The following is a 13,935-nucleotide window of genomic DNA, read 5'->3' on the forward strand; positions in this document are numbered from 1 at the left end:
ACTGTGTGAGCTGAAAAAGTGCCTTGGCTGGGTGACCATGGTACAGCTTGATCTACATGGACGGTTATCTCCTGCCTCCGTCAAACTGTTTGTATTATTCTTTGTGGGGTTTTCCTGGTTTTTTTTAAATCAAGAAGAGGGAAGGGGCAGATCAGCAGTGGTAAAAGTTGTCCTGCCTACATTGCACAAAGTAGTAAACTGCTGGCAAGCAGTGGGAGTGTAATTAGAAGAGGGAGCCGATTAATGTCTTTGGGCAGGATGGACTGGTGATCTTGAGCATGGCAGTGCTCAGCACTGCAGCATCTGACTTGCAATTGCTCTCCTGCTTGGAGGAATCAACGGCTCCCGTCCCAGGTCCCCAGGCGTAGGTTTGACAAAAGCTGGTGAGCCGAGCTGGGTGGATGTAAAAAACAAGCATTGCTGTTGGGAGAGGTGGGCTCTAGGGGCATTTTCCTGCTTTGCTATGGAAGTTGCTCCAAGAAGGAGAAGTGCACAAGTGTTTAGCTCAATCACTGGGTATCAGGTGGGACAGGGAACAGTCCTCTCTTGTTCAGGGCTCACTAGGTTGTATTGCAGCAAGTTGAGACTGCTGTGGAGGTGGCCTGGATCAGTTGAGTGGGACAGCCCTGAATTTTTAGAAGTGCAAGAACAGGATGGGGAATACATGAGACACAGTGACTTGCAAAACCTTTTAGAGGAACAAACCTTTCCTTCTTCCCAAATGAGTCTAATGTATGTATTGTTTACAGCACTGATCAGGGGGAGACTGAAAGTGTTCCCATGCATGTAGAAGGTAATTCTGTCCTGATATTTGGGTAATGCTTTGTGTAGTCCTTAAACCTAAAATCTTGCCAGAAAAAGGTTGTTATATTGCATCATAATGTGTATGAAGTAAATATCTGTACATAAATGTAGGTTTTGATGAAAAATATATATTTTGATGGGAGCATTATGACATACAACATTAGCTGTGAAAATAAATAGAGTAGGTGCCTCTGAAGTTAAGTTCTAATAGATAGTCAGTTTTCTTATGAAGGAAGTGCAGATGCCAGGAGCACAGTTACATTCATTAGTACATTAATTTCACCCACCAGTGTTACTTGGAGTTTAAAGTTTCTATAAGCTGAGAGAGTGCACAGATGGATGTCTTGAAATTCTCTCTGTGGTTCTTCATGTTACTAAACTGCAGGGTTAATGGAAAGCATGTAATTGCCAGTTGCTGATAAACTTGGAAGTTTTGAAACAGAACTGAAAGGTCATTGAAATAATAGCGTACCAAAACAGTGCTTAATGTTTATTTTTATTATGGGCTGCCTTTTCAAAATTGCACATTACCATTGCAGTTAGTGCTGTTATGCAGCATAAAGATAAAACTGCATTGATCCATCACATTGAATGGCTACAGTGCCGCCACTAGCTGAGGAAACCCCCTAACTGGTGCTGGAGGTAAAGTACTTCCAGGGAAAGATCCCCCAGTACGTGTCTTGCTGCTGTGCTTCCATCAGGACTTTAACCCAGCACGGTTGTGTGCTGCTCCTGCTGGTCTTGCTTCCTGCTGGCACAGGAGGGAGGGGAGAAGCTTGCTTCTTCAAGCCAGTTCATTTTCCTGACCCAGCTCACTGTCACAGGCACACCCTAGTGCCAGCACAGGGAGAGGGGTGGGATGGCTTCTTTGAGTGACAGTATTAATTTACAGTACAGAGCAGTACAGTTCACTTCTTTGGCAGTTTAATATTTCTCTTAAGCATCCAGTTTTGGCCACTATGTCTGGAGAGTGCTGCGCTGGATGGGTCTTACTGACCTGGTACAGATCTCATTGTTATAATGGGTCTATAAAAACTGCTGCCATTTCTAGGATGTGTCCAGATTGTACATAAACCATCCAGATAATATGGCTGCTACATTAGTGGTGGGAACCACGTCGTCTTACTAGCAGAATTTAACCTCCTTTCTTCTGGTTTTCTCGTCAACTAAGGAACTTTTTACACCATCTGGTTGGTGTGAAGTGGTTTATTGCAATTCAAGTGAATTGCAATAAACATACCTTTGCACTGCTTAAGCAAGGTAATGTCTTAAGAGTCTGACTTGCTTTTTGTGAGCTGACAGCCACCATCATTTAGGCATCTGCTCCCCCCCAGCTATGACTGCCTCCCTGAGGATGCTCGCTGTGGTGGTCAGGTGAATGGTGTTGCCTCAGCCAGTGCAAGGCTGAGTCTCAGCTCCAACCCCCTTTTACCTGTAATTTAACCTGAGTTTTCCAACAGAGGAGGAAAGTATATGGTGGTATTTGTGTCTTAAATTGCTGTAATAAGTTTTTTTGTGGAGCTTGTTTAGCAAAGTCTATAAAGAACTGGACCCACAGAACTGAAAATTTAATCCTGTGCTTTTGTTGAAATGTCCCATGTTTCTGAGTCTGATGAATCCATGGAATTAAAGAAATTAGAAGGTTTAAAGATTAGTGCTGAAATGCTGTTCTTTCCTTACTTTTTCCCCACCTTTTGGCAGTCCGCAAATGTCCAGACCTGTGGCTTGTCCTGTACTACATGCTGCAATAGCTACTGTAATGCCCATGCACTGAACTGCTGTCTTTTCAGTGCCCACAGCAGCTCACCCGATTATGCACTCCCAACAACAGCATCTTCCCACCTAGACTGCTGGTTTGGAAAGGAGAGGTATATTAAGCAGATGAAGCTTGGAAGTTAATCTGCTCAGGAAGTTATATTCCAGGTGTCAGAGATGTACACATCCTCATGCTCTGGACAGAGCTTTTACTCAGCAATGAAAAATGGACTAAAATACAGTCTTGACTAAATTGTAATGTCCTTTTTCCTGCTGAAGTTGGCTTTGAACTGCGGAGCCTAAGTGCAGTCTTGGGTCTGGGCTCCAGAAAGCCGTGTGCTTCCTGGCCAGCCAAACAGCCAGCAGAAAGCAGATGGGCGAGAAACCAAGTGCATGCATTTTTTCCAGTTGAATTTGTTCATCCCTCTCTCCAAACATAACTCCGTTATGTGTTGGCCTCTAATGGACTATGTGAAAGGTGGTTTATGTTCTCAGCATCTGCTAATTGACCTGGCCAATTGTTATCCCCTGTGGTAGAAAGAGTGGGCTGGTCTTGTACAAAATGGAAATAGATGGGCCAGACTTCCAGGTACTTTCAGGACTGTACAGACAACAGTTAGGTGCTGATTCCCTGCAAATAGGGAAAGAGATGCCTGGTGGTGACTGATCTCTTGATTGGAGGAGAAAAAGATTTGTTGAATTAGGTATTTAAAAAAAAAAAAAGTTTTCTTTTTAAGCTTGCTTAGCTACATCTGGGCAAGTGAGCTGGAACTTGATTTTTTTTTTTTTTTTAAAGGTATTTAGGCAGCTAATGGGCTTTAAGAAGCTGGCCTCTGAAACGAGTCGTACGTAACGCCATGGGAATCCTTGGCTGAATCCAAACCAGTCAAGTCTGTGGAAGCCCACAGATGAAAACTGGGTGTATAGAAGTGGTACCTGCCATGGTTTGAAGAGGTGGCAAATGCACCTGAAAGCCAGCAGTGTGGCTCCAGCTGTTCAAGGCAAGGTTGGCTCTGCACTCAGGATTCACACCAAATCTGCAGGAGGCTGGATTATTTTCTCCCAAGTATGTCACGAGCACAAAATTTCCATGATCCAGTGTCCCTGGTTGGAGTAGACACTAAGGGATCAACCTAGGCTGGAGGAGGTGGCTATATTCTGTGGGTTGATTGTCCTGTGTCTTCCTCTCCCTGCCTCCATGCTGTATTGGCATCTCTAGCTTTATTTTCGGTGCTCCTTTCCATGGGCTGCTTACCCCGTTTGAGTATTGGATATACTGTGGCCTGGTCCCAAATTCAAAATGTCTCTCTCTCGATGGAACAATGTGTACTTTCCTGTTAGATCTCATGCTGCTTTCCCCTCGTGGTCTCTGTCAGCGGACACTTGTACTTAGATTTACTACAGAGAATTCCTTTGCAGGTCAAGTAATTTTTAATCTGGTTTTTTTCCCCTCGGTATACAGGGTAGTTTAGCATGTGGCAGGCTGTGGGCCCGATTCTGCGCCCCACTTGGGATATTAGTAGGAGCTGTGCATCCCTGCCTGCAAGCTGAACCCCACATCACAATCCGGGCAGCTAGAGAGGATGCAGTTAAGGTTCCAGAAACTGTACTGAGCATGAACATTTAGCCAGCAGATCATAAATGTGAAAACCATAATGCTGTTCCTTCACAGCAATTTAATTTGGGCCTTTTTTGAAACAAACAAACAAACAACCCCCCCCTCCAAAACCCAGACCCAAACCAAAATAAACCCAAACAAAAACTCCATGTATGTGATCCAGTTAAGATGGACTTTTCTTGTCCTACAGAACTGTGCAATTCACAAGAATGGATAAGATATCCCTTGCCGCCCTGCTCGCTGTGCCCCCCCCCCCCCCCCCCCCCCCGGGCATTTTTGGAAGGAGAGAGTTGTTTTGGGACTTCATAGAGTGCTGTGTTTTGAGATGGAAACTGAAACACATATACTGAGCTATGTACACATCTTGCTAGAATAGAGCAGTGACAGGACTTGTCAAAGGATGTCAAGTGGCTAATATTATTGTTTAATTCTAGTTTATGTTAGGCAATTTTTTTTCTACACAAATTATCATAGAATCATAAAATAGTTTGGGTTGGAAGGGATAGTATAACTAATTGTGTAGTCCGTGGAGATTGGCATAGCCGACACAGAAGAGGTGTGGGCTTGGATGTTATTTATACGAGGTCATCTGTTGCAATGCTTCTAACTTGAAAACTAGTAACTCTAGTTGCAGGCTACATGCCCTACATTAAGAAAGCCTGTATCAGATACTACCTTATAGTAAAAAAGCAGAAGATTCAGAGAACAGTCAACGACTACATGTGAACATGGTAAAACATCTCTAAAGGTTGGAGAACTACTCGTGAGTCCTCTCCTCCAAACTGCCACCTTGGCATTAATGCCTAACAAATTTATCTGCTTTTCTTTCATTGATGTTTCAATTTAGGTAACTAAGTGAAGATACAAGGTGCTAAATAAGGGGCCTGCCTGGCATGTAATTGCTGCCACAACTCAGCAGCTCCTATTGAAGTTAGGAGTACCATCAGTGTTTGCAAATACTGGCTGCGCAGACACTCTGTGTGTTACATACCACATTAGCTGGTATTTACAAAACATAAAGGCAGCAAACCCTATAATTCTCCCAAGAAAGCTGACTTAATCCGATGGGTAAGTGCTGTTGTGTTGACTGCTGAAATGAACAGCATGGGTGGAGCAAATAATTTCTGCTAGGGAAATTTGGGAGCTTGTTGTGTGTGTTTGGCTAGAAGCAGTTATTGGGTCTACATGCTAACAGGTATTTGAAATAGACTGTCAGGTGTCTTGGTTCCCACTGCCTGACTTTACATACTCACATGGCAAGTGGGTCCAAACTTCTGGCTCTTCCTTCCATTGCCAGATAACCTCAGGACACTGCACTTAAGAAATCTGGGCTGGGTTTTGTGGGGAAGAAAGAAGGAGGAAAGGGGGGAAGAGGTTTGAAAAGCTGTTCCATACCTTATCATCCCAAAATGGATCATTTTCAGATTCTGCTCGACTGCACCATCTGGCACAGAGACAGCCAGCTTTGTACTGTTCAATGGAAAGGGAAATAGGACGGAAATTAAATTATAAACAAGGCACTATCTGTGCTGTGGCAGGCTAAATCTAAACTTTGAGGCAGGACTGTCAGATATCTGCAGCTCTCCACTGTCCCATGATGCCAGATTTTGTCACTGTTTGGGGAGGGAAATATTACATAAGTGTTGCTCAGCTTTTAATTTATATGAAAGTAAGAGTACCCATTGTAGCCTTGGAAGAGACCATCTTTAATTACAGTCAGTGCATTTAATCCTTCCCCTAAATTTGTTTATATATACACCTCACTCTGTCTTTTCTATCCACCTTTAATTACAGGGTTTCAATGATGGGGTTGGAGACGTACAGCAAGACGTTTGGGGACGTATATTCTTAATTACTTCAGGGTGATGTCTTTTCTTCTCTTCCTTTGGTGTTCTCACTTGGGGTCTGAACCAGCCTTTGTTTGGCTGGAACAGGCACCCTGGTGTCATCCCAGGGCACCCCAGCTGTCTCGTTGGAGGACATCTCCAGTATCTACAGCAGTAAAAGACAGCAACACCCACCACCTCCTTTCCCCCAAAAGCCAATTAACTTCATTCGTGCATGCTCAAGCTGCCACCATTAGCTCCCTCTGAGATGGCCACGAAGCTAAGGAAGTATTAGCAAAAGCGAAAATGGAAGTAAGACATAGCACTGAACATCCCATTCTGATACTTAATTTCACAGTCAGAGCTTAAAACTTCCTACCTTTGAGAATGAGAAAGTGATTGTTTAGGTGCTGAACGGGAGATACAGTTGCCTTAACTCTGATTAGGTACAGAACTGTGGCGTGAATTGCTATTGTTTCTTTTGGTACCTCGTGCACATGGGTCCCTACAGCATTTGTCAGGCTAGTTAAATTGGACGCTTGGTATTTTCTTGGCATTTGGATATAGAGGTACAATAGACAATAAAACCACAGTCACAGGTATCCAGTATTGCAGATATTAGTGCCTCATACTCTTCATTTAACTTGATGCGGGAAAAGGCTGCTTAATTCCGTCTGTCTGCCACCCCAAGGCCTCGCGCTCAGTGTGTGACGGGAATGCATGTTTCTAATTTAGCTAAAATAATTCAGCTTGACTTGCCTCTCCTTTAATTTGGCATCATACAGTGGTGTAAAAAAACCCCCAAAACTTGAACACATTTCTCCCCTCATTTGACTATGTATAAAATAACTAGGTCTATAGGGAGGTTTAAAATTAGGCAGAAGCAGCTCACTAGGCCTCGTAGTGTGCTCTCTTCACTTAGTGCTGTGCTACAGCTCAACTTCTCTAGGCTTCTCTAAGCGTTGTAGTCTCCCCCCACTTTTTTTTTTTTTTTTTTCAAGATCCTTCCTGTTGGCAGCTGTCCTGAGACACGATGTTCTTGCTTAGCATTTTGATGTGGGGAAACAGTCTGATAATTAAAGCCGGTTTCAAGCCATGAGCTGATTTGTAAGCAGTGACTTGCTTTGGGGTGTTGTCAGTTGATAAACGTGTAGCTTGTGTGCGCAGAGACACACTGCACCTTGTGCCTTAAGCGCCGCTTGAGAGGGACGTACACGCTCCTGGGAGCCACTTGTGGGGGAGACTGACTGCATCCTCTTCAACCACCTTTTGGTGAATGGTTAATTTGTGGAAAATTATCATCCTGTTCACCTCTGTGTGTAAACCCAGTGCAAACCTGTTGTTGTTATGCAGCTTTTCCTTGTTTAAATAAATGCAGTTCTCTTTGACCTGTGCTCTAGAGTCCTCAACAAATTACTTGCAAGAGTACCATGAAAGGTGGCGAATGAAAACACACCTGCTGCAGAACTGCAGACCGATGCCGTGGGTTTGGATTTGCTGTGCAAATTCGCTTTGCGGTGTTCCACTGCTAGCAAGGACCAAAGCATTACTGCACTCATGTAAATGGTGGTGAGTCCTAATTGACTCTTGGGGTTTCAGTGGGGAGCATGTGTAAGTACTTGTGTACCCCAGTGTAACTTCAGGTGGGAATTAAAACTGCTTGATACTGGAATAGCATGATCTTGCAATGGCACTTCCCTTATCTAATTGGGTCTGACACTATTCAGAGGTAACAGACAAAATCTTAAGTCTCGCTGCAGTGTAATCTAAGAAACTTGAGTGCCAGTAAGACAGATGGGTTTGAGAGGTCTAATTTAGGAGGACTACTAAGTTGCAATGTGTGCGTTTTAATGTGTGAAGCAAATGGGTAGAAGGCTGGATGAATGAAGTATCAAATAAGTTTGTTAAAAGCATGGCTGATTATTTTTTTGTGGACTCTGTTTTCAAGTGTGTTCAATGGTATTTCCATCACTCGTGTATTTCCCCACAAGACACTGTTGTTCATCTGCCTGTATTAGGTAGGTACTGTGTGATGCTGAGCTTGTGGTACTAGGTGATACCTCTCTTGCTATTGCTTAAAATCATTTGAGAGGTATATGTTAAAAGGCAATCAGTAGATAACAGGGCTAAAAATAGAAGACACTTGAAACAGAAATTCCTTTTCTATAGGTGTAAGAACTGTATTTGTCTGACTTTGAAGGTTTAAGATATAGAAAACTGCTCCTCATAGATAAGCACAACCTGAAGGATGAAATGCTAAAACACACAATGGAATCTCCTTTTTTTTTTTTTGCAGAGGAAAAGAAAGCCATGCAAGGGCAAAAACATACTGCAGGGGATTTCAGCTGTTTCCATAATGTTTGATTTCTGTTGCCTTAGATTCTTGCAAAGTCAGAGATTTTATTGCCTCTGGTCAAAGGATGGAAAATCCTATACATTTAAATTTGAGATGATTACTATCCAGGAAAGACAAGTAGTATCCAGCTTGTGATGGTTTTGGGAATCCCTGTATAGCTTGTAAATTCCTATTGACATTTCCTGTGAAGCACGTCTCAAATTTCTGCATGTTGCTGTTACTTACCGCTGAGACCTGAGACAATGAAGGGCTGTTAAACCTTTGACAGCTGCTCTTCAAATAAGAGCAGCTTAAGACAGTGGGATGGCTGAAGCCTGGGAAAAGCTGTGAGATCAAGCCTGGCTGCAGGGAGGAGCCTGGAAAAAAACAAGGAGAGGAGATGAGGGTGGTCAGATGACAATCCTGTAGCTCTTAATACTGTGGACCCTGAAGCTATGGTTCCCCAGCAGTTAAAACAAATACCAGTCAGAGCTGCTGGTGTCCCACCTGCCCCGGAGTCCTTGCTCATTGTGGTCCTGCCTGTGCCTTGCCTTGCACAAGTGCTCCTCTGAGTGCCTGCCACAAGCTCATGAAGGAAAAGGAGTGGTTGGAAACCAACCACTGTATTTGGTTTTGTCGTCTTGCTGGGTTGGTCTGCAGGCAGTTTAGGCACGTGGATGAGCATGCGGTGGGGTGGCACTGGTGGGGAGAGGCCTGTGTCACACCTCGCACGCCTCTTGACAGCTCGTGCTCACTCTCTGAGGCAGGAGGGGAAATTGAGTGGAAGAAGGTCGAGGAACAACACAGCAACAGGCACTAACTGTGCCACAGGGCTTTTATTTCTTCTGCTGGCACAAAGTCAGATGTGACTCTGGCGCCCTAATCAGTCTGTCTGTCTGCTTCTGCTGTCAGATGTGCCCCTGAAGGGACAGCACTTGGGCAGTCTGGCCAGCCACCAGCTGCTGAGGCTCCAGTCAGGTCTCTCACACTGCTGTTGTCCAGGTTGCTTTACAGGGTCATTCCAGCCCAAAGCGAGCCTCAGGAGTTGCTGTCATTTGCCCGTCTTAGCTTCTGCCCCTGGCTTATGGCAGTATATGGGCCACCACAGCTCACCCTCTGGTGGGAACCAGAATGCAAGGAGCATCAAAGTTGGCTTGTAGGCATTTTGAGAGATGAAGAAATGTTGACGTAGCCCAGTGCTCATAATTTAGGACAGGCAGCTGTCATTGCACTCAGCAGGGAGCTACTGGAGGGATGGGGAAAGGAGAGAGGGGGGAAGAGGGCAACATGGGCAGCAAGGTCTGCCAGGCATCCCCTCTCTTGGGAGTTAGCAGCTCCCTCTCGCAGACCAGCCGGTATTCACCTGTCGCAGCTTGTGTCCCAGCTAGCTTTCTACACACTGCTGCCAAGAGGCTTAGCTAACCAAAAACGCGTAATTTGTGGCACTGCAGATACTTCCCTTAACTTAGGTTTGCTGAAGGATGTCGGAGTAAGTTCTGGTTTCATGCATATGTTCTAAAACGTGAACAAGCTGCAACTTTTGGAGGGTAAAAAGGCAAAGTTAAAGTGTGCAGTCTTGGCTCAGCAAGTGGGCTGAAGTGGCGCTGAGTGAAAGTAAGTAAAATGCACAGTCAGTGCAGCAGTGTACATTTATATATAGTGAAATAGAGAACTTAGATATTTTTCAGAGTGATAAAATGCACAAAACATTGAAATGGTAAGCTGTATGACAGGCAGCAGAGGTTTTCTTCTGGCTTCCATAGCGTTAGGAACAGCAGCATTTCTGAGCTGTATTCACATGAAAACTTGCAGATGACTAAGTTCATAGCAGCACTGACTCTTTGAAAGCTAGTGGTGGTTAAGATGCACTTGCAGCCATTGCCTTCATAGGCCGTTGATGTCTTGTGTTTGGATACTTCAGAGGTACCCAAAGACCACCAGCTACCTGGCTGCTAAAGCTGACTGGCTGGTTTCAATTTAGCAAGACAGATGCACAAAAATATTCAGCACACTGAAAATGCATATAGAGGATGAAACTCTTAGTTAACACTGAAGTAAATAAAGCAGGCGGTTGCACTGATTGTAGGGCTGTTGCATTTAATTCACTAACAATCACTGCAATTAAGCACTCGCAGCTTTTTCTGCCTGTTAGTTGCCCCAGTGCCTTCCTGGGCTTTGCTGCTGAATTTAGTTGCAGAGGCCTCTATAAGGTATTAGACACAGGCAAAACATGCCATGTGGAACAAACCTTAGATGAATCTTCACCTGCAGCACAAACTTCAGGATTTTGTTCTTAATATGGGGAAAAAAGGCATCTATTGCAGAACACTGCTGTTTGGCTCATCTTTTCTTGGATAATAAAAAGCCAAGAGGTTTGCTGTAAGGGTGCTACTGAATTTTCTGGTTTTGACTCTGAGGCACTCAGCTGTGAGCAAGCATTTCACACATCTCATAGCAATCAGCACACTGGGTGCCTTGCTATGGTACAGTGCTTTAATACTAAGAGGTTTTCTTTCCTTTTCACTAAAGCAAATTTGTTGCGTAGTTGAAATAGATTGTGCAGCTCAAGTACGAGCTAGAGACTCTTTTGGAAAAAAAATGTATTTGAGGTATCCTTTGTAGAGTAGAAAGTATTGAAAGTGTTTCTGACTGAGATAAATATGGAAGAGACAGGATTTTATACTTCAGTGGAGCATTGTTATCTTCCATTGTATTTAAAGTTTTGCTGAAGATATGCTAAATTCTGTCTGGACCATTAATAAATAGGTTTCTTTAGAACCATTTTTATATGATAGAATTTCTATGATTTCTTAAGATGGAAGTTTATATATAATCTCTTTAAATGCCTTTGTAAACAAATGTGTTTTAATTAGTACAAAATCATCGTTGGTAGCTTATAAAAAGTATTGTAGAGCTGTAAATATATAATTCCTGACACTTACTTTAAGAAAAGTGTTAGCTTAAGGAGGAGTGAGGCAAGTATACTTGAGTAGCAACTGCTACTAAGTCAAGTGGGGTATGTAATTATGTGTTTACCTACATTATATGTATGGCCATGATATCCAGGAATATACAAAATAATATGAACACTTTTAATTTTTAGTACCATTAAAGCCATTTGCAGCAAAATTCCGTCATTGCTCGAGTGTGACTGTGCACAAAATAAAAAGAGCTGAAGCCCTTAAGAGATCTTGACTTGCTGTGTCAAGCTCTAGTAAGAAAGGGATGATATTGGAGTCAGAAGGTAGGCAGAGTTTCTCTCTCTGATTTTACCTTCCTGGCGGGTGAATCCTGATGTTGCAATGGGGAAGTTTTCACTGCTGATCTGCATTTCTTAAAAACTTTGAGATAATGATAAGTTTATGAATAACGATGCTGTCTGTGTTCATCCTGACCAGTGCATGTCACAAAGGATCCTGAGCTTCTGTGTTTGCTGACTCTCTCTAAAACTTGAGTGCTCCCTGTACACAGGTATTTGCATTTCATAAATAAAACTGTGAAGACTCTTCCTGTAAAAACATGAGTGTCTTACAATGGCAGTTAGCTCACTTCTGTATTTTATGCTGAATTTCATGCCTGGTAGGGAGATAAAATCACCTTTCTTTAGGGAGAAAACAAAACTATTAGTTCACCGGAGGGGTCTCTGACCCAGAGTTGTGGGCTCAACCCAGACTGCTTTGGTTCACTATGTACCTGGAGAACATTTGACTCCAGAAGTGAATTTTTGGTGCAGAGAGTCTTCTCTGACTTTATCTGATGTGTGTTATTAAGCTAGATTACATAGTCATTATGCAACAATGAAAAATTCAGTAACTGCTCTATATTTAAACCTTTGTGTATTAACTTCATTGCACAGCACCATGGCCAGGATAGGTTTGAATGTGGAAAAAAATGTGAAACATGAGAGAAGGAATCTGAAATGCTTCGGTAATTCTGTCCAATTTGTAATAATATGTCTTCTTCTAGATTCATTTCAAATAGGTTTATATTCTTGGAAGTGGGGGTTTTGTTTGTATTAAATTTGAACTAGATTTGCCTTGTGATAGGGTCTGAGGCTGTCTGGTTTTTGGACTGAAATGGTTAATGTACAGAAACGATGAATTTTTAATTTTTGCATCTATTTCAGTTATATCTGTTGTTCTCACTAGTGAAGCTTGTAATGATTGCATTGTCAATGTCATTTGAGTGTTTGATCTATAGTGTCCTTTTCTTTTCAGAACATCACCAAGCAAGTATATTTAGCAGTTGATTCGAGAGTATGTCAACCTCCTGTACACAGAGCTAGTTTACTAGACTAAATTTGGGACATCTGAAATATAGACACATGTTCAGCCACACAAGCATTTTTAGCATTGAAGGATCTTGCAGAAAGCACAGTTAAGGCCTTCTTGTGAGGCAAGCATTGTTTTGGGCCCATACGTGCTTTGGTGATGCACTATGGTGTGAGAGGTATGGAGGGCTGTGGGTGTTGAAGCCAAGTTCTGCTGGAGCCAGCATGAAGGGAAACTCAGAGCATGCGGTATGGGAACATGGACATTTAGTGGCTTTTTGCCCATTTCCTAGCCTTCCAGATCCTTTCCACCCATCAGCTGGAGATGCTGCAGCTCTAAGGTGCCTCCCAGTGTGGCCAAGATAGCTCCATGTCTTGACTGGGCAATCTGCTGGTAGGAGGGAGTGGGTGTGGACCAGACAGAGCTGTTCGGGGACTTCCCACAGGATGACAAACTTTTCTGATAGAGTTGCTCCTTCCCTTCTACAGCCAGCTTTGGGTCAACAGAGAATGCGTACATGTGAGAGAGAGTCATTCTTCTAATTTGGGAAGGCTGTTCACCTTGAGGATGTGCAAGGTGAACACTGTCATGAATTTGACTTCTCCCTAGTGAGTTTTATGCTCTTGCTCACAATTGTTGAGAAACAGATGAGCATGGCCCCTTTGACACTTCCTGCAAGTGGTGGTCTCTGGCAGTCAGCAGCATGATGTCAACAGCGGGAGCTGTTGTTTATGTCTTCAGGTGCAGCTTCAAGGAAATGCCTACCCCATGCTACCTACCGTAAATGAATGGAAGGCTGTTGGCAGCTTTGTCTGCATGGGTTGCCCAACCAGCGTGGCAGGATTGACAAGCACACATTTCACACGAGCAGGACACTGTCGCCCTGTATCATGAGCGTCCATGGCCATTTAATTTTGCCAAGGCCTGGCTAAGGCATGCCCTGCCGAGGACTGAGCAGCTTGTTTTGGATGTGCACTTTGCCTTTCTAGCTGGCTTTGTGCAGATCAGTGCCCTCCAAATAAAGTCTCTAGATGTATACTTGAATGGTTTAGGAAACACACCTTTGCTGCTGTCATAAAACTGTGCAACTACTGCCTGAACAACTGTCTGCTGTGACTAGCTGCAGGCCATTTCTGTCTGCTGTGCTGGACCTGAAAAAGCCCTGGAGAGCCCCTGTGGAAAAACCACAAGTGGGTCAGGTCACTCCACAAACCTACCAGTACCCTATCAATCAGACTGGCACAGGTTTAAGTTGCACAGTTGGGGGTGTTTTGCTGTTAAATGAATGGGAACAATCCTCTGAGTTGAATGCTACAGCTTTACAAG

At 43.5% G+C, this 13,935-nt stretch overlaps 1 protein-coding gene across 6 annotated transcripts in view; it reads left to right on the plus strand.

The window, feature by feature from the left end:
• MXD4 (MAX dimerization protein 4) overlaps positions 1-13,935 on the plus strand; it is a 39,561-nt gene that overhangs the window by 14,243 nt on the left and 11,383 nt on the right. For 4 of the 6 annotated variants that reach the window (XM_049832280.1, XM_049832291.1, XM_049832301.1 and 1 more), the window contains exon 5: positions 7,406-7,572. The exons of the other annotated variants lie outside the window; for them this stretch is intronic. In XM_049832280.1, the coding sequence (XP_049688237.1) occupies positions 7,406-7,572 (167 nt within the window). The remainder of the gene's footprint in view (positions 1-7,405; positions 7,573-13,935) is intronic. 6 annotated transcript variants of the gene reach the window in all.

Source organism: Accipiter gentilis, chromosome 3, assembly GCF_929443795.1.
Source record: "Accipiter gentilis chromosome 3, bAccGen1.1, whole genome shotgun sequence".
Classification (NCBI taxonomy): Eukaryota; Metazoa; Chordata; class Aves; order Accipitriformes; family Accipitridae; genus Astur; species Astur gentilis.